Source organism: Sander vitreus, chromosome 11 (assembly GCF_031162955.1).
Source record: "Sander vitreus isolate 19-12246 chromosome 11, sanVit1, whole genome shotgun sequence".
In the NCBI taxonomy this organism is placed as follows: domain Eukaryota; kingdom Metazoa; phylum Chordata; class Actinopteri; order Perciformes; family Percidae; genus Sander; species Sander vitreus.
Window position 1 is genome coordinate 21,761,911 of NC_135865.1, and position 22,199 is coordinate 21,784,109.

At 39.7% G+C, this 22,199-nt stretch overlaps 1 protein-coding gene across 1 annotated transcript in view; it reads right to left on the reverse strand.

Moving 5' to 3' along the window:
- The window catches only part of nalcn (sodium leak channel, non-selective), a 71,762-nt gene that overhangs the window by 33,122 nt on the left and 16,441 nt on the right, over positions 1–22,199 (reverse strand). Inside the window, exons 10-15 of the mRNA XM_078262339.1 lie at positions 19,625–19,711; positions 8,666–8,797; positions 6,627–6,794; positions 2,488–2,679; positions 764–901; positions 132–206 (exon numbers count right to left, since the gene is read on the reverse strand). Of these exons, the coding sequence (XP_078118465.1) occupies positions 132–206; positions 764–901; positions 2,488–2,679; positions 6,627–6,794; positions 8,666–8,797; positions 19,625–19,711 (792 nt within the window). The remainder of the gene's footprint in view (positions 1–131; positions 207–763; positions 902–2,487; positions 2,680–6,626; positions 6,795–8,665; positions 8,798–19,624; positions 19,712–22,199) is intronic.

The window sequence follows — 22,199 nt, forward strand, 5'->3', positions numbered from 1 at the left end:
AAGACATACTAGTGTTAACTTTTTTTAACTCTTCATATTCCTAGATAATGATTGCTCTTAAAGATCTGAGCATGAACTTGTTTAGTCTCTGGACATAATTGGGGTTAGGGTTAGCATAATAAGCTTCTTACCTGTTTGAGCTTTTTCAAGTCTTCATCCAACTCCAGATTGTCCAAGATTACAGCCACAAAAAGACTGAGCAGAATCTAAAATGCAGGGGTGCAAGAGTGCATAAGACATAATGCTTTGTGTGAACACATTACCATATGTTAATGTCATTATTATCCTCATTACCATAAAAATAAGTTTTTTTTATTTTTTTTTAAAGTCTGCTTAGTAATTGCATTTGTTGCTTGTTTTGTTCCGGAAGACATCCTGTCTGTCTGGGGTAAAGTGTGAGTCATCCCGAGACTCTGTGCTGTCTGAATGCTCCCTATATCAGAAGGCCAAACACTGAAATGTCAGCACTTCTTACGCCTGCAAGTCTGATTAACTGTGATTAGACGTAACACTTGAGAGAGCACTGAAGGGATGGGGGCACTAATTAATTACATTAAGAAAACAATTCAGGTATCCTTTTGTCACTTATTTTTACCAACCTGCTTTTACTGACTGAATAATAGAAAATGAGTTTGAATTGAATACTGCAGCAAATATACAATGAACTAAAACGTAACATACCCAAAAGACTATAAACTGAAATTCAACCGTCTCTTCAACATATTTGACTTCTACATTTGAAACAGCACAGTGGGTTCCTCACCAGAGTAGCAAACAGATGGTAGAGGATGAAGTAAATGGCTACTACCGGAGCCCACATATGACCTACAGCCACCAGAGTCTGGTCCATGACATCTACCCAGCCCTCCTGGGTTAGGATCTGGAACATGGACATAAATGCCTATGGGGAGGAAAGCACAGGATAAGAGAAAGTGAGAGAGGCAAAAGGCGAGAGAGTGCATCTGAGTATACAAGCAGAAGCACTGAAGAGATGAAGAGAAAGACAGAGACAGGGAGGAAATTACACAGAGTAAACTGACATTTGAAACATGCTTTTTCACAGGAGAGCAAATATCACACAGCTGATGCACATGCCCCCATCTGACCATACTTCTCTAGCTAGCGATTGGGAGATTTTGAAATTTAAGGGAGAGAAAGAAGAGAGGAAATGAGGGGACAGCCATCTTTTTTTTTTTTTTACTCTGTCCTGCTGTCCTCTCATCTACTTGGTAGAGGTCAGATAAAAGTGTAGGAAACAGCCAGCTGCAACACTGTGGCCCCTGGAGTCAAATGGCACGCCTGCGCCTCCTCCTTAGCATCTCACCTCCAGACAGCTCCCCCCCTCCCAGCCTCTCCCACCTGCTCCCACATCCCAGTCACTGCAGATAAAGATTAACCCAGCAACAGGTCTGCCCGTGGGGGAGACAGCCAAACATCATTAACTATGACACGTGCGTGTGTCTGTGTGCACATATGTGGTTGTGTGAGGCACAAGCAATACGGAAATGAAGAGAGAAAATAAGAGCGAGAAGGGTAACACAGCATACAAGTGGCATCTGTTTATGAGCAACCCCCCATGTCCCGCTGTGCCTGGGATCAGTGAAATGTTGGGAGAAAAAAAATGAGGATGGAAACATGTGGCTAAAGAGAGAGAAAGAAGCTCATGAGCACTTAGAAATCAAAGTAGGTCCCACATCTGTTGACCCATCATGCAACCCATCATCAGGCCTCCCCATTGCTTGTCTGAGGTGTCCCTCTTGAATTTCTGGTATGAATTTCTGAATGTTTATGCAGTGTATTTCATATACTACCGGTATCTCCTTATTTTAACTATCTCATGTTTCCCTGGGAGCACATTCAATGAACATTAGGGCATATTCAGACAAAGTGTGTTTTGAGCAGCTGAAGTGAGCCAAGTCTTTAGAAAGTTTACTGGTTTGGTCTGCTTTATTTGTGCAGTTGAAACCAACAGTATCCAAAATCAGGTGGCTCTTACTAAACAACTGCTGATATTGCCTGAAAATGCTGGCTAAATGAAATAAGAATTAAAAAAACGCAGGATTTGTGCGTATAAGGGAAGATACATTGACATCTAATAATCAGCAGTTACTCACAGGAAGCCTTGCACAATAAAATGAGAGAAAATTACAGCCTGCAGTGGTGGTCATACTTGACTATTTATTTATGTATTCTTACCTGCTATGAACATAGAGAAGCTAATTACAGTAAGGAGTTAAGTCTATCATGCTTAGCAAAAGTTACCCTGAATATAACTGTATTTTAGACTCCTGATGACAGGTCAGTCAGTCATGACTCATTTATACACAGTTTACCTAAAAGGACACGTACAAAAAATGCATCTAAGAAATACCCTGAAGGTATGATCACACCCATAGAAGCTTTCTAAAATAGATGACTCTTTTTCATAATAGACTTTTTATGCAGATTGCCCTCTTGGTGGCAGGTTAAGTGCGAGTGGTTTCTTACCCTGGGGAATGTGGTGAAACGGTCCAGCTCCTCCACAAAGCAGAACATCTGCAGGCTTATGGCCGACATGACGATGAGGAGGCTGGCTGTGAACACCACCAGGCTGCCTAATTTTTTACCTGGACCAAATATCTTATACACAAAGTCCTCCAGAGCTGGGGAAATCTTAATCAAACGCACCACACGTAGCACCTGAGGGGAAGAAAGACATACATTTCTACTGTTAGGTTGCTGTTTGTGTAAACATTGTTCATTTTTGTTGCATCTGTTACAGTACACCAAAGGAACAGAGAGGTGGTATTTTAAAGATAGTTTATAAAAAATATCAGAGTTATAAAAGAAGACCCATTGGCAACATTGATTAGATATTGATTTTTTAAGAACAGCGCATTGATCTTGACAGTGGTAGAGGTGCAGTGATAACAGGCTCAGTCCCTAAATTGCTTGTGGTGACAACAACCCCCAAAAGGTAATGCATACTGGTCCGGCTTTGATCAGAGAGTGGCTATTGATCGAGCTCAGGGCTGATGCCCCTGGCCAAAGATTTTTCTTTAGAATCTCGCTCTACATGGCTATCTTTGATTCCTCGGGATATACAGCAAAAAAGAAGAAGACAAACAGGGGATACTGGGAAAAAGGGAACCTCCAGTAAACAAATACAGTAATAACACTCACAGCATGATGACAGATGGGATGAGAGGACACTATATATTTTAGTCCTGACAGACCATGATGACCACCATCCATTTTACAACAGATGCACACTCTAGGGCTAAGAGCTTCCCACAAGAGGGTTGGCTCAAAGAGGATATAAGGCTAAAACAGCAAAACAAGTCATTTGCCTATCTTTCTTCTTGTGCAAAGCCTGAGACCAACACAGCTTGGGAATCTGAAATGACATCCCAGGATGACAACGACATTAACTATACTGTAGACTCAAAATAACTACCAGTAGTTATACTGAGTAAAATAAAAATGTGATATAACTATTCATTTGCGTGCAGCACCATTAAATAAGCAAGGCTCTGATTATGTTCCACCATGGCCATCAATACCATTAGTCCTGACATGATGCTAAGTACTGATTTAATATCGATGCTTTTTGTTTTAATTTTATAATTACGCTGCTTTACCCAAGTCTATTATATTGATACATATAACAAAGGGATTATTCTTTTCCAATGTGAAATAGGAAGATAAAAATACACTATTATATGTTCTTTAGTCTCCCTTTGCCAGACCCTCCTCCAAAGCGCGCTGAAGGAGGGTCCACATAGCATTTGGGAATGGGAGGAAAATGTGCTCTGGTTTAATGGCATTTCTTCATGGGCGGTGCTAAACTCCGCATAGAGCCACTGCAAAATAGTCGTGCGAGAGAAAACTCAGATTGGACAGATAGTCTAGCGAGCTGTCTCAGTTTACCATGCAGAGATCTGAGTAGCAGTCAAAAATAGTCCTCATAAATCCACCGAATTTAAAATTTCAACACAATGAAAGCGGAAGGAAATGGAAAATACATGCATCCGGCGGAATTTCCTGCAGCACCAGAGCAATCCCGGAAGTGGAACGCGAAGGATATAGACTACAGTATATGTTCTTTTACTTTTGATTTCTTTGTATTAGCATGTCTGCAATCCGAGAAATAAATGTGACTATTTCTCATGCAGACATCAGACGAGCAATAAACAATCTTGAATGAAGTTCTTTGATGTGATGTGTGTAAATTACTTTTACAAGAGGTTATCCCAACCACAGTTCAGGCTCAGGGCCAGATCTGAAGAAGGAAACACAATAAATAACAGAATGTCGTTGCATGGCTGACTCAATTAATTGTTTTTGTTTTTCTCACGAGTATTGTGTGTCTGATACCAATGATTACTCGGAGAATGGCTCTGCAGCTGTGTTGCCTGTGTGTGCTTCTGGCACTAACCTCTTGCAAGACAAAGCAATGCTTAACATAAAATTGAATAGCACAATATGTCACATTGTCGCTGTCACAGATATCCTTTCCAGAATTTTAAACCCATGTTGGCCAAATACCAATAATAACCAGAATCGGATCAGTGCATCCATACCAGAAATGTCCAAATATTATACAATGCCCTACCTTTCTGAAAAATGCCTTGACTGAACTGTTAAATCGTGAAGTCGTTGAAATTCTGAACACACAGAAAGGAAGTGTTGAGGGGGGTTCCAGTAGCTGATTAAAAACCATTCTGCCAAGTGTACTGTATGTGTGTATGTCTGTACGTATGGATTCTAAAGCATGTGACATTTAGTCCAAACTGAAAGACAACTGGTAAGGCTAACCTTTAGCAGTGAAACACCTGTTGGTTGAATAAAATTAAATACAAATCCGAAACAAGCATTGATTGTGTATCCTAGTCCCTTCTCCTATAGCCAGCACACTTCTGATTACCTCACAGAGCCTTAAGGTTAATCACTTGTGACTAAATGTCACCTGTTTGAACTGGGACCTACTTGGGAAAATATCAGCAGCGAGAGTAAATGATAAATTCTTTCTCATGAGTGAGTGAGGTGCATAACTCCCAGTTGCTCTTTTAAAATTGCTCATTAGCCAAAATCAGAAAACTAATATGAATGTGTGCAAATGTATGTGTGCAAGTTATTGCTGCAAATGAAAAATCTAGTGGCATTACAAACTTGTATTATATGTGCATGTTGTTTAGCTACAGTATGCTCTGAGTTTTGAATTTGTTAAAACATATTTGTTTTATTCTTTAACATTATTCTTTAATAAAGTCACAAAAAATGAAAAATTCCCATCCAATTCTTTTTCCTCAAAGCCCTCCATAAATCATCAATGCGATGCTATTCAGTAACTAATTATTAGGATAATAGAAAATCTTGCCAGCACATTTTTCAAGACTGTATTACCATGCAAAAATAAGGTAGTGTAACAAAAAAACTAAAAAAAAACAGTATTACTGAAATGAATCACCAAGCTAAAGCAAATGTCAAGTCATTGCAAGTCAATTTGTATCTTTTACTGAGAAAAAAAACAGTGTTGACTGTGAAACAAAAAACACTATTGTTTATATTGTAATATCTAGAAAATTATTATATATTTTTTTTTATCTAAGAACAGCCAGTCAACAATTACTTTGTATTCCATATACAGCTGCAGTATAAATGTTTGCATGTGATTGCTTGAGTGTAAGCATTGCACATGTTTGGGTGGCAGCTGTTGAGAGAGTCAGACAGGATCAGGGCAGCGTGTATGGTCAAGGCTCATTAAAGACATATCAAGAAGCCCTTTCCCATCAGATCCTTCCCAGAGCTTTTCATCGACTACATCACGTGCCCTACAGCAAGGTGACAGGGTTAAATGCTGGACAGAGTGCAATACTCAAAGGCTCTAGGTGGATGATAATGCTACGGCACGAGGCACCATTGGTTCATAATATACCCCGTTGATTTATAGCTCTGCCTTGAGAACTGGAAAAACTGGGTAGTCATAAAACTGGGCAACTGTCCACACTTTGGAGGATGTTAGATCAAACACATGCAAACGTACAGGCAAACAGAATTTATAGGAAAAAAAACTGCAGACCACCACCACTAGATACATCTCTATTGAGGCCAAATGCATCACACATTATTGCTTTCAGCAACAGAATGATCGAGACTTCCCCAGCTCTCTGCCTCACATTCAGGAATTGAGGACTCAGACTCAACTTTTTGCTAAATATCATCAAATAATATATACTTTATACAGCAAATGTCCTTGAAAAATGTGTCATGACTGAAAAATGCTACAGTTTAACTGAAATCAGTGAAATCACTTTACTGAATCTCTGTTAGACATTTGTGGTGACAGTACATTTTAACGAATGAATAGAGGAGAGGTTTTAACAGAGGAGACTGTTATGATTGATTCATACTCGTTAATGCATGGTCACAAGAAAGAAATGTCACGAAATGATTCACAGCTTCTGTTCTTCACTGCAATTTTATCTGAAGTGTGGGTGATTTAGTTTCATATTTAGGATATAAATGTATGTTTATACAGGCATGCATTTGTGGAAGTACATATTGTAAAAAACATGTGTGTGTATGTGTGTGTGTGTGTGTGTGTGTGTGTGTGTGTGTGTGTGTGTGTGTGTGTGTGTGTATACCTGAAAGTAGGTGAACTGAGAGTGGTAGAGGTCAGGGTAGATGTGCAGCGTGGTGCCCACCACCAAGAGAGATTCAAACTTGTGCAGGGAGGAGCTGATGTAGCCGGTAAAGCCCAGACACCAGATTTTCAGAAGAGCTTCCAGGTCAAATAACACAGTAAAGGCAACCTGTGATGAAATGGCGAGAATAGCAATCAGGGTTGGCATTTACTCCCTGCCACAAAAAATTTCAGTCAACAAAAAGCTATTCTACAGTAGTTAATGTGGTAAGCTATAGTATTCCTTTAATGTAAAGAATATTTCTGTGCCATGAAATATGCTTGATTAAGATTATGTTTTTAATGTCAGAGATGAGGGTTAAAAGCTGTGTATTAAACAAATATATTCAGTGCTACAAGTCATGGTCCACTAATGGTGCCAGCTTTTTGATTCAGCTGCTCGCTGAGGAGAGCAAGACAGACATAGTATGGTGGCCGTTTCTCCACCAATCCTTTCCCGGTTTCTTTTTTATTATAGACAGACGGACAATATATTGACAGTGAGAAGAGTCAAATGAAATGGACTTGAGAGACTATTAGTGCACTATAAGAGCGGTCAGTCAGTGGTGGAAAGTAACTAAGTACATTTACTCAAGCACTGTATGTACCAGTAAGAACAATATTGGGTAACTTTACTGAAATATTTCTTTATTCTTCTGTTGCACTAAATTACATGGGGAAACATTGTACTTTCCAGGTTAATATATTTATTTGACAGCTATAGTTAACTTGTTACTTTGCAGATAATGATTTAACATACAAAACATTTGTTCAATTTAAATATATTTACATATGTACAGATTAAACTACCTAATAGTAAGTAGTTCAGACCCCAAAAGCTACAACACTAAAATCTGTATGTTAATGAATGGAGTTTGAAAGACTTGAGGTTCATAACATAAGATGCATCATGGAAAATGTAGGGTCTTGTTTTTTTGGAGCTTGACCCATAGTAGGGACTAAACATCCAGATATGTTGCTCTTTGTTGACCGATATTGACCTTTCTGTTATAAATCTGTCTTTTACTAAGCCACCAACTTTACTGTATGTGCAATACTAAAACCTTGGATGACTCCTTTCAGTGAAGGATCTAAATGCTTCGACCACCACTATCTTCAGCAGGGGGAAATATGGTATGGTATGTATCAGAAAATAAAATTGGCACCTCACCAATAAAATGTGCATTTCTCCATTTAACTCTAAACCCAGTGCCTCCATTTCCTATTTTCCCTTCACAGCCTTCACACAGATTGGAACAAATCTGCAGATCGATGGCTGTGCGATATACAGTAGATAGAGGGAGTGAGAGAAGGTAATATTGTGTCTGTTTTTTCCCCCCTATTTCTTATCTCCTCCATTCAGCTGTGTGAGAGAGAGAGAGATATGAAGGGGACGGGGGAGGTGGGCACACTCCTCACCGTCTTTTATGGAGCTTTACCACCTGCATACTGATGACATCAAACCAACCTGCATGACACATACATACAGCAAAGTGTTGTGTGCATGTGTGTGTACTTCAAAACAAAAATGAGTCAAATAAAGAAGAGCACAAATACAGTTAAAATATGCATATACTAAAAATGATCAATTGGTTAATACAGTACAAATGAAATGTATTTTGCCCATTATTGAACAATAAATATACGGATGTATGGATTATAAACTGCCTGATATCCTAAAGTTGCATCATGCATCATGTAAGTGGACAGAGTAATGTGATGAGGCACTCAGATTATGCAGGATTAAATTTTGTTTAATAACAGCCCATGACATTGGAGGGGATTCAAAACAAGGACCTCTACTGTAGAGCAAAACCAGTGCCATTTAACAGGCATTTAACAAAAGATGATGTCATACTGTTTTTACCTGATAAAACAAAGCTTTTAATACAAGCCTTGGTCAAAGGGCGTGTGTTAATGTTGAAATCAAGGGCTTGAGGTGGACACTTGGGAGTTGTAAGAAAAAGTAGGACATGAAAAAAAAAAAAAAAAACACCTCACCTCTGCCAGGTAGAACTCATCATAGTGCCTGCGGTAGTTCTCGCCTTTATAATAGTTGCTAGCAGCAACGATGACGTCCACAGCGACCATGCTCAAGATGAACATGTGGAACACAGAGGACCGCATCAGTTGCTGTGGAAACAGAGTGTTCAATTTCAATCAATGTAAATTGCACACAACAGGCAAAGAGGAAAGAAGAAGTGCATAGAAAATCATCGGCCATTCATTTGTGTCACACTGAACTTGATCAATTTCTGGTTTGGATATAAGTCAGGAATACCATGATAATTAAGTACAGCATTGTCTGAGGTAAATCGTTTTCAGGCTGATGAGGTTATAAGTCAGGCACAAGACAGACAGACAGAAAAATAGTTATTAATGCACCACTGAGCTAGACTAATTACTCTAAAAAAGAGATAGCAGCAGTGATGAGATTTCTTAACTCAGATCTTCTTTTCCCTCAGTGTAAATTTGTTCTCTATATATATACATATATATGTACTGTATATAGAGAGTGAGACAGATGATGGTCAGACGTTCAAAGACAGAAAGAATATCATGTGATACGTAGCACAGGCGTGGGTTCTTTCTTTTTGGATGTGCCAACTATAGACTATACTGTATATTAAGAGGTGGAAACAGGCAAAGAGGGCCAGCAGCTAAACTGCAGGAAATTCAAAGTAATCAGGAGCCTTTCATTGGTTGCTGGGAGAAACATCCAGCCAGACAGCAGAATCAGTGTGTATTCAGACAGCCGGAAACAAGAAAGGGAAGGGGCAATAAATGTATCTTATTTCCTGTGGGAATAGCAGTGGCACTGAAAGCCTACAACAAAATCACCTAATAAAAACAATCGTGCCTTAAAAGAATGTGAGGAAAACTAAACCCCAAAAAGTCAGACAAAACATGCACTCCTCATTTAGACAAACACTAAATGCGCGTTCCTTTGGAGACAATATGACAGATGTGATCACAGCCTTGTACTGCATGTATGTGGCATACTGAGCAGCTTGTGAGTGGGTAGAATACCTCACCCTAAAAAAAGACTTGCATGTGAGACTGGTAATAGGAAGGATTGAAAAAGTGAAAAATGAGAGGAAGACTTGAAGCGAGATGAAGAGTGTTTGCAGCATTGCTGGAAAGATCAAATTCACCGCAGGAAAACGGGACCATTGCCATCCACCCTCCTACACACAAATACACTTACAATACAAACTTTTTAAACTCTAGAATGCCTGATCTGCAAGTGGTGCTTTGAAAACAAGTGATGATGATGGAATTAGAAGATACAATTATCTGTTTAACTTTAAACTCGTGGGTAAATTATGTATTGCTGTTTTAAGGAGCAAAAAAAAGGGTAAATAGGGAAAGAAAAGAGAAAAAAGGATCATACTTTGTAAAGTGAGCACAACTAGTAAGCCATCACTTCTTCAAAAGGCTGTTAGGGGGTTAAGACTTGGTTTTAGGGTTAACATTAGATTTACAGTACTTTTTGGTCAAGATTAAAATTAGGGTTCTTCTTACGTCTTCCCTAATCCTCCCTTTACTGTAACTAATACAACTCTGGAAAGGGGAACATTTTATATTGGCCCTAAAAACTAATTAAATATCAGGCTGAAAAAGCAGTGTTTCATTGCCCTTTCTGGTTAAACGTTTCTAGTCTGTTTCACTTTTTCACACCAATCTGCTGGGTGTGGTTGTATGTGGTCTGTTGGACCTGTAACTACACCCAACAGTGATGTCACAGTGTACTGACACACCCTTAAGTAAACCACAACACAACTGCAGGGAGGTGGGACGTTAAACCACAAAAAAACCAGCAAAAACAAGATTTTCAGCTGGTGTTAAGTTGCTTTTTAAGATAATGCAACACGTCATGAATACACAGTCATTTACACAAATGTGAAACTCCCAGCCTGAGCATCACGGGCTAGCCAAATCCATAGCATCTTTTAAATTTACTTCTAAAGACCCAGAAAGCCTATCCCTAGTTTTTATAAGGTACATTTTTGCTCATTGTTTTATGTTTCACTATTTTAATAGTTTATTACTAAACGCAAAATGCTATTACTCTTCTAAGCTCAGCTGATGGCCCAAACCGATAGAGCTGCTAGCCTCTGAATTGAGTGTTTTTGCAGAACATGCACACATACCACTCTAGATATTGTCTGAAAACTGCAGAGTTGTCATGTGGGGTACCTCAAGGTTCTGTCTTGGGACCTATTCTGTTCCTCTTGTACAGATTTCCTTTAGGACAGATAATTAGTCAATTTAGTGACATATCGTACCATTTGTGGATGATATCCAAATGTACTGCTCATTTAAGGAAACTGAGTTATCTAAACTGTCATCTTTAATAAACTGTTTGACTAGTATCAAACAGTGGTTATGTGACAACTTTCTGCTTCTGAACTCAGATAAAACAGAAACTCTAATTATCGCCCCTGAAAGTCATATCCCTGAGATAAAGCAGCATATTGGGGACTTAGTCCAGCCGAGTCTCAGGAGCTTAGGTGTGGTTTTGATTCAGCTATGTCGTTGGATCACACTTATTAGTTAGGAAGTGTTTCTTCCAACTGAGAAATATTTCACTTGTGACTAAGGATGAATTACAGATGATCATTCATGCTTTCATTTCTTCACGTTTAGATTACTGTAACAGTCTTTTTACCTGTCTGAGTAAGAATCGGCTTTATCGTCTCCAGACTGTTCAGAACTCTGCTGCAAGGCTTTTAATGCACATTAACAAAAGAGCACACATCACACCTGTTTTAGCAGCACTTCACTGGTTACCAGTCCAGTATAGAATTCAATTTAAAATCCTCGTCATTATTTTCAGAGCCTTGCATGGTCAAGTTCCTTCATACATCTCTGATTTGATACAGCTACATACCCCCACCCGTAGTCTGAGATCATTAGGTCAGATGCTATTAGTGGTTCCTCGCACTAATTTTAAAACTAGAGGGGATCGGTCATTCCAAGCAGTGGCTCCTAGGCTGTGGAATGACTTGCCTCTCCCGCTACGATGTGTGGATGTCTGTCGAATCTTTTAAAAGCCAGCTGAAGACTCTGCTGTTCAAGCAGGTTTTTACTTAGTCGAGGGGCTTTTATGGCTGTTTATGTTTTCTATTTGTATTTCAATTTGCTTGTATTGTGACTACTTGTGTTGTATTGCATTTTATTGTGAAGCACTTTGTGATTTTCATCTGTGAAAGGTGCTATACAAATAAACTTTACTTACTTACTTACTCTACACACACAGTGCTTAGGCTCCCTGACTGAGATTGAACGTGACAAAGCAGTTTGACATTTCCAGCAACCAGACGCTCTCCCCCATGGGTGTTTTGGCTGAACGGAGTTGTGTGTGTATGTGTGTACGTGTGCGTGAGGGAGGGAGCTCGAGAGATAGAGGCAAACTGACAAAGAACAGAAAGTGCATGCTTGTGCGTATGAAACGGTTGATTTTCTCAAGGTCCTGACTTTGCCCATATTCTCTGTCAGCTTTAGGGAATCACACTGCTAAGAAAAGCTGGAGAGCAGTGTGCATCTGTAACCTCTGTCAAATGGAGATACAGTCTGCCCATCCAGCTCTGCCACAGAATCACCTTTTAATCTTTCCCTCACATTCCCCTTTTTTTTCCTCCCAAAATTGGCTTAAGATGTGGTGCACTTCACCAGAAAACGCTTTCAAGTTGTTCCCAAGGCAAAATGGCCTAGTTCGCCCAATGCAGCCGATGGCACTCCATATATGGCCTTAAGATGTCAGAATCAATTCAACAGAATCAGTTGTGTGACAAGATGGCTCTCCCCTGCTGTCTGATGTTTCTTAGCTTGTGCATCTCTGAAATCCTTTTACACGTGCTTGATGGATGCTGTATATTTGTGTTGCCTCTGGCTGGGTCTATGAAACACCAGGTGCTCATTGTGCACAGGCACAAGCATGCACACACACGGACATGTCAAAGTCAAGTTTTGGAGAAGCTACACATTTAGTTGCAGCTTCACAACACAAACACTTGCATCATTCCGTCTGAATCAGTCTGAATATTAATTTCTAATACATGACAGAGTACATTCTGCAAAATACAGCATGTACTCAGCTCTCATTTGCTTGACTGCAACAGAGTGTACACGATAGAAATGAGGTATGCAAATAGTGTTGTAGATAAAAAGACATAATTTCAAGTGGCATGTAAATTGGTATTTCGGGAAACAGTACACGCTTGGTGTGCTTCCCTGCAGTAAAACATGAAAAACAACATTAAAAATAAGACAAAATGAACACCACAAATTTCTCTTTTCATCAAGCCTTCTGGCTTCTTGTTTGGGTTCTTGTGTTTTTTTATCACCCAATTTATGCCCAGTCAATTTAAACAGTGCAGCAAAGCCTCTCTCTCTAAAGGGTGTCTGGTCAGTGTCACATAACCTGCAATCTCACAGATTTTCAGCTGTGCTCATAAGAGCTGTCCCAACATGATCCACTGTCAATAAGCATAACAATCCTCTGGAGGAGGAGGGGGTATATATGCATTATACCTGGGGCATGTCCAGTGGCTGCAACTGTCATGCAACCAAGATAGAGAGGCAGACCGACAGACCAACGACTGCCTCCCCGTGCTCCGTCTGTTCACTCAGACTGCCAAGGAGGACAAATGCTCTTTCCGCTGGTACATGAGACGAGTGTAGCACATGTGCACATAGCTGGCACAGTATAACAGTATTCGCACAGGAATTGTCACCAACGGACTGGGCCATGTTCTGGCATCGTCTCCTGCTACAGTTTTCTCCTGTTTACTGGGATTAAGAAAAAACTGAGCAGGATTACAGACTGCTTCACTTGACTTATCTCTTCAGTCTCCTCACTGGCATTTGTTGACAATGAATAAACATGTGATGATTATCAGAGTTCTGTCAATGCTCTTTTCTTTTTCACTGTAGGGGATACAACTGAACACATTAAAAAGATGTAGAACAGGTATTTTAATTCAGAAGTCTTTTGTCAAACTGGTGAACAGCACAGTTAACTTTTGGCTAAATATCTACACAGTTATTTTAATCTAAAACTTTGGGCATAAATGAGTGGGTTGGGGATCTGGCGAAGTGGGAGCTCTTTGGTTTATTACGGTCCTGACAAGAGCCGGCTGACTCTCTGGCTGGACAACAGGTCTTAATAAAACATGATAGTCTGCATGTCTGAGCCCTCCAACTCTTAATAATATCTGCTGTGCTTCACTACCTCTGTGTCCATTTCCTGTCTGGATATTCCTTACTGAGTTTTTGGTTTATTTTATTCCAGCATAAATCACTTAATGTGCACCTGGCTGATTGCAGTTTATACCAAATAAACAATCTGATTCAGTCGTTGTGTTCTGTCTAAGAGTGTTGATCTCATGGGACTGGTCACATCTCGTTCACTCATTCCTTGCAGGTCATTTTGTTTTGCATTGTATACATATATCTACCCTGATATGCCCCAATGCCTTTTTTCACTTTCACCATCTATAGCAATCTTCTCACTGTGATTACTCTCCTCCTCTCTTGTTTTTTTTCTCTCTAGCCAATTTCCCTTTCTATGCGCCCTCCCTCTCCTTCCACATGGAGACAAACTGACCTTAACCTTGACACATCGAGCGGCTGTGTGTGTGTGTGTGTGTGTGTAAGCATGAAATGATGCAAGTGGTGTCACTGGGAAAATCCAGAAGGAAAAGATCTGTGACAGGGGATAGAAACGGAGGGTTCCAGAGAATCAATAACCTCTGGCTTGCGTTGGGAAAGGTCAAAAAGTTGTTCCTTTCATTGGACCTCAGTACCCCCCAGGGGCTATCTATTACTATGCTTTTAGCTTTGTGGACAGAGGGCTCAGTGCACGAGGAGTGAGTAGCATCAGCTGCTCATCGCCAAAGAGGCGAAACTAAATTAATCACATTTTCCTCCTGGATTACTAGAAATAGGTAGCATTTATCACGGCTTACATACCCTTCCCTAGTGGTCATTTTAAAGCTGTTTTAATTATTCTAATACATAATTCCTTAGTCCCTTGATTTTTTTATGTAGGGGTATTTAGTCCATGTTGCATTTTAAGGACTTTACTTTTTTAATCCACTGGGGTACACCTGTATATAGTGTGTCTCTTTGTTTTTGGTTATAGCAGCCAAAGCTCCAATCTGCAGTGTAATTATGCTTATGGTATGGTGGAGCACTAGAGGCTAATTAGTAGTCCAGATCTGTAGGGAAAAAAACGTGATGCTTCATTAACCTCCATTGGTCTGTACCGCAAGAGGAAAACTGAGGGACTTAGAAAAATAACCTTAAAAATGAATGTCTGAATTGTGAACAGATACAGAGGAATGGGGTGTAAAGTTTTAAAATGGCAAATTGTGTTTTTAGAGGGGTTATGTGCCTGACTGTTTCTTGGCTTAAAACTAGCGATTGAGACCATAAACTCATTATGAAAATGTTTACTGAGATAATCAAGTGAGAAGTGGGTCACTTTCTCAGACTTCTACAGAAACCGACCTCCTTTTGCAACCGCACGTGTTGCCCCCTGCTGGAATTCAGATAGAATGCAGGTTTAAGGCACTTCCGCATTTGCAGCACTTCGCCGAACCGGATGCTTTGTCCATTAATATTATACAGTCTATGGTTACGCCCAAAACACACCTATGAATTAATGAAGACACTAAGTACAACCCTTTTGAACCATGCGCCCAGCACACGGACCCTTTTTTTCGCCATCAAACTAGCAAAAGTGGATTTGGACACACCCTAAACGCACCTGCGCCATGCGCTTCACGCCGTGCGCTTAGGTCGTTAAAATAGGGCCCAATGTGTTAATTAGTTAGCTTCAGTGCCTTTTTGTTACCTCTTTACAGAGCTAGGCTAGCTGTTTCCCCCTTTTTAAAGTGTCTATGCTAAGCTTCGACATGAGAGTGGTATCGATCTTCTCATTAAACTCTTGGCCACAAAGGGTATAAGCATATTACCCAAAATAAGCTATATGAACAAACCACAGTATTTCTTTAGAAAAGAAATACACTATATAAAGGACATTGTGGAAGCTACTCAAGGGGCAAGTTTCTAGTTACAGAATACTACTGACAGTTATTAACAATAGAGCACAATATTGATTCAAAGTGTATTGACTTTCTTCGTTGGTCTAAAGCTTAGGCATCAGAAACTGAAGCTTCTAAAACCCCCCCAAAAAAAAATACATTTCTAATAGTACTGGCCACACTCACTGACAAGTTTAATACTAGTTGAGTTCATAAACAGCACAACAATTATGGCTTAGGATAACAGATCAAAATAAAGACTACTGTATGCTGAGGATTATCACATTCAAAAAACATTGAAAAACAACTATCAGAGTGGGAGAGGAACACTCTGAACACATTTTGGAGGGCTATTTTGGTTTCCTCTCTGTCTCCAAAAAGAGCAGGTGGTTAATCAATTATGTGTTATCTCCAACTGCTGCAACCCGTTGGCCACAGACAGACCAGAAAGACACCCACACACATGCACAAATGGACAGATGTCAACAGGCCAACAGTCAGAAACACAGAGGCTTGACCGGATATGTATAAGGGGTTTAAGAAAGTCTGACAGGTATGGGTGAGGTAGCAGCAGACAAACAGAACAACACACAGATAGCGCCCACCTGCCAGCCCTGAAACAATTTAATCATTTGACGGCCAATTACTCTGGAGCCAGGCAGAGCAGAACAGAAACCCACACTTCACTTCCCCGGCACTCGCAGATGGCCCTGCAGGCTGGATCTACACTGCCTGTCTTCACTCTACCTGTCTACTCAGCTAGCACTGCTCCCTTCTTATATGGGTGAAAAAGCAATGAAATAAGGTGTTTGGCGAGGCTTTAGAGAAAGAGAGCAGGGAATATTCATCATTTATTGAAAATGGTACTGTGCCTTCCCACACTCTCTACTAAAACATCAAAGAACAGAAAGTGCTGGAAAATAAAATTATAACCCATTATGTCCATAGAGAAACAGGTGTGCACTAAACTCCACAACATCATCTAATAATGCTCATGTACATTTGCAGTATTCCTATGGTTAAACGCCTCGAGATAAACAGCTTGTGGGGTAATTCTACTGTGGGTTAAAATGCCATTTAACCATTGCAGAGGGTGCAACTAGTTGACGTGATCAAAAGAGCGCCAGTCAAACCTCAAAACCTTATCTATCTCTCAAGCTCTCTCATTTTTTTAATCAAGTCTTCTTTGTCAATGTATGGCAGGCCGATCACAACAATTGACACATCAAGCTCAAAAGTATAGAAGAGTTTAAGGCTGGTTATCTGTATTTTATTTTCAAGCAAATCCAGCGGCAATTTTAAGATACAGATTCCCAGGTCAATATGTTTCCTTCTTTCTTTAATTGACTTCTTGAACTTAGCTTTCATAGTTTTTTCCAATGACCCATGCAAGCTGTCTACTTTGCTTTGTCTGTCAATATTATCCATCTTTGTTTGTCGTCCCAGTGGTGTGTGTGATTGATTTTTTCATCATGGTAGTTAGTTATGTATGCATTTTATCCTGAACAGAGACCAGTGGTGAGCTTACACACATGTGTATAATGGATTTCAATCATTTTCAATTATAAAATGTTATAAAAACATTCATGGACAGGTTTTGCAGCATAATCGGATACTCTGCTGTCCATCTGTCCGTTCATTCTCAGTACTCAAAAATATCGTTAAACACACTGCTTCTATTTGTAGCTCATGCATTGAGGTGCTCGTGCTTACAGTGAGCATTCACAACAAACATGAGCACATAGTAACAAATCATGTGCTGTATGCACATTTTTCAGTCATGAAAATGTGTTTTCTTCGGAATTTATTGTAATTGACAATTCTAGACAAACTATATCTGCCTGATATAGTAACATAAAAACAATTGCATCCTTTGGTGTATTTATTGAAATATGTTCTTGAACAAGTCAAAGTGGACCCTTGGTTTTATTAACTAATTAAACCATATTTACAGCAGTGACCTCAACCAAATGTTTCCTGTATGTGAATGGCTCTCTTCAATTCATAGAATCAACGAAACAAAACACCGGCACTCACAAATAGGGCAAAACCACACGTCTGTGAGTGCCGGTGTTTTGTTTCGTTGATCCTTGCCACTATTAATCAATCACTCTGTGACCTTGTCACTGACAGATCATTAACATAATGTCTTGTGTAACAATGGTCCTACTATAAAATATACTCCCCTAATATTAATATTAGGAAGAAATGATAAGATCATTATCCCTCTATGTATTTCTCTCTTTCAATTGTGCTTTTTAGGCTCTCCTTGACAGGAGATATATATTACAATTTCAAACCTGAAATACTCCATGTTAAGGAGGTGTAAGTTGTTCTGCACTCTAACCCACCAAAACACTGTGTAACTTGGTTCGTCTCACAGGATGTCAATCCCACAATGTCTGCATCCTTAAGGTGGTGTTCAGACTTAAAACACCTGTGTTTAGTGGGTGTTAGTGTGGGTGTACAGCTACTAGTGAGAACTATAGTTTGAATCATAATGCATGAGTTCAAAGGCACCAAAACACTGTGTGAGTGTTTTTTTTAAAGCAGATTTTAAAGTTATCCTTGCTGCAATCATTTCTCCTACTCGACTACTAACAGCAGAATTATGTCATTTACATTACAACGTATTCCACTACTGTCCTCTGGAACGTACAGTATATGTTAGGTAATGAAATGCTTAGCTAGGTGATGTTGTATTGTTGCAAAGCCAGATTCAACTTTTTTGCCAGACAGGCAATTGTCTTGCGGGAGCCCTCGGCGTTGGGACCCCCACTTTGTCAAAGCAGCAGTCTTAAGACACGAAAGCTGTGTTTTTTGAAACAGTGCTATTGTCATGGCCTAATGCCTCTCTCTGTCAATCTGTTAACCCTTCATTTTACAGTCAGCAGTGGTATTCTTGTTTGCAGAGAATGACAGTTATAGCTATTCAATTTGTGTGAATGAGGCAGATGAAGCAGCCTTTGGGTGTTCCTTGTAATGGAGCAGAGGGCTCAGAGGGAAGTGAGCTGTGTTTATCCCTCTGGTTATCTAAATCTTTCCTCCAACTGATGATGAGGCTCTGGGGTACATGCTGCTTTAATGGGGAATACTGCATATTTCACATTCTTTCTCTTCTGATTTTTTTCCTTCTTCTCTACCCCCTTTCTCTATTTTTATTTGTGCTCTCTTCCTCGCTCTGTTTGTGTGTGTGCCTCCTTCAAGCTTAGCTCTGGAACAGTATTTTCACCATGAAGGGTTTGTTGACAGCTATCCTCCCTCTTATAGCTGTAGATGCGATTGGCAGTATCTCACAGCAAGGGCCCAGCCTTTTAAACCATACTGCTATGAACAGTGGGCCAGCTGCAAGCAACACCCGCTGCTTTCAGCTTATCTTTAAAGCCCAACCATTTGGATCACACCAACCACAAGGCAACGGTGGCGTCCATCATGTAGACATCATTTAAACCTCATCTATTCTGGAGCAAATCGTTAGTGAAGCTTCACACATTAAACATGAGCCTCCCCTCATTTAAAATCCCATCATTTAGTCGTTTGACACAGCCATTGAAGACACAGACAAATGGGAAAACAATGAGGTTATACTGTGTGAGTCTGCGGCAAATGTTAAATAGATGAGGTTCACTGATTCTCTATTAATACAAAACATTTCAACAACAAGAGAGACGTTTAAATGACAATAAAAAAGTGTTGTAAACATAGTTCAGGTAAGTTTAAAGTTATGTATGTTCAGATGTCACCTTTCACATAAGCTGAATTGTGTGTGTGTGTGTGTGTGTGTGTGTGTGTGTGTGTGTGTGTGTGTGTGTGTGTGTGTGTGTGTGTGTGTGTGTGTGTGTGTGTGTGTGTGTGAGAGAGAGCAAAACACTTTACACCAGCAGCATATTAATTATGTGGTGTTTACCTGGAGGCAGGCAGGCGCTCGGCCATGTGGTTTGTTGACGTCCACAGCTACAAGCTGCCAGCCCCCAGCAGAGTCTTCATGAAACATCTGTGGCACAAGTACAGCACATGAGGGGCAGAACACACACACACAAAAAACCTGCACACCATTCAAAGTACTGGACAAAACTCAAACACACACATCTACCCTTTGGCTACATCTTCATAAAACATCTGTGACCACAAAATAACCTGAAGGCGTCATACGCACAGATTCGTACCCACACAAAAATAGCATGATAGCTACTAAATTCAGTATGTAGGGCTAAGGACCTAACACCAGAAATAAAAACAACCTCACAGCAGATACTTCCAAACAACTTAGTTGTAAACACTATCGTGATAATTGCTTCTAAAATGTCATGTCATTGAGATTTAACTTGGCAGAAGAGTAAACTTGAAGTGCCAGACTTTGTTGTAACCCCAAAAGGACTTTGATGCCATTGTTTGTGACAGGCCAAAGCTTTCCTTATGCTAATATTATAACAGTTATAGCACTATAAGAAAAGACAGCCTGCAGCCATAGTGTGGCACAGCGGTGCTATGAGCTGAATGTTAATGTTGGCATACTAACATGCTCAAAATTGCAATGCTAACATGCACATGTTTTGCAGATATAGTGTTTACCATCCTCACACATACACTTAGCATGCTTACATTTGCATTTGACACAAAACACAAAGTACAGCTGAGGCTGATTTTTGGTATTTAGTTTTTTTATTTAACCTGATGGCCGTGCTAGATGAAAAGTCAACTTATCGTGAGGGGGGGCATAAATGTGTGTACCAAGTATCATGGCAACAGCTGTTGATAAATTTCACTCAAAACAACATGAGAACTTCGTGCTGGCACTAGAGGAAAAGTAAGGGGATCATCAAAGTCATTAGGATTCATCATCTGGGAACCACGAATGTCTGTACAAATGTTTGTGCCAATCCATCCAATAGATGGTGAGATAATTCACAAGACAATTAAAAACTTTGACCCACTGGCAGCGCTGTTTCATATTTTATCACATCCTAGCAAGACTGTGGTGCCCAATCCATAGCTTTTATCATCTTGCCTTTATTAAAACATGGCAAGGAGAATACTATCTACAACCTTGATGTCAAACACACAGGGTTATCATACAACTGCAGACAAGCCTAAATAGACTTTGATGAAGTCTGCATGATCCTGTGAAACAAAAGTGGATTTATCCACTATAATGTTATTAACACACTAGGGTTTACAGCCTAATCTCTATTAAAAGCCTCAATAATCTGGCAGTATAGCAAAGTCAAGGAATGGGGAGTGTGGCATGGGTTGCGTCTCCCAGAGGCACCTTTTACCAGCCTTCCTCTCTAGGGAACATGAGGACGGGAGCACATTGTTGCAGCCTCTGTGATTGACAGTTAGCTTTTACACCACAGCTAATTAGTTTTACCCCCTCTAAGATAAAGATTGGGGCATGACGATGTGATTAACATTAATTTTGATAATGGAAAGAAAGGCTAATTGTTTTCAAGGTCATAGCTGTATACATGGCAGTGGCGCCAGCCTGTTTTCCATCTTGACTGAAGTAAGGAGGATTTAGTTTCATGACTTTCCAAGATGTATCATTTCTAATAAATAACAGCACTGGAAACAGTTCGCTGCTTGTCAGGCCAACTCCATTATGATTCAAAAATGTCAAATGTTTAAGAGGGATTTTAGATTCTTAACAAATCCAATCCAAGCGTATAACAGTGACAGGCCAATGAATGCTTTTCTTTGAAATAAACAAAATATCTGCAGAATACATTAATAATTGTTGTATTTATGAGTTTTTTCTTTACATGTATTGTGTTACATATTCTCTGTGACTACAGCTCTGAAACAAATAACATTTCAGATTGGCTGTTTTCTCATCTTCCCAGTTTTTAAATGTAAAACAAAAATGTACAAAATACTTTCGCTCTCTCCCTCTCTTGATTTTCTCTGCTTCAAACCCACCTCCCAACCCTCTTCGTCAATCCAGAGTAGTCTACTGTAAGCGTGGAGGAGGCAATCAAATGCTCCTCACTTCAAGAGAAAAATAAGCATTAATCAAGACCACACAACAACCCCTATCATACCTGAAAGGACATTTGTACGACAGCTAAACGTTCCAACTTGAATGTCAAGCAAATGTTAATCACTGATATAAATGAATGCTGTCTGGACTGAACGATGGTGAGGAATGTACGGGCATTTCTAGAATAAACATCCAGAAACTGCTAACCCTTTTTATTATTGCTTTTCCCTTACTCAAATCACTTCTTTATGACATTGAATGTCTTTTCAGACCATATTCCTTATAATCTCTCTCTAGTGTATATCCATATATGGCCTAATTTTATGAAAATGTAGAAGCTGTGATAGAAAAAAGATGGTGAAAAATATGAGCACAAAGCACCTTTTGAGGTAACAATCTTGTAATTTGCTTTTTAACATCCATATTGGACAAAATCAAATTTAGTAAAAAGAGTAACAAGTTGCTACTTTAAAATACATTTTAAACCCTTTAGGACAAATGT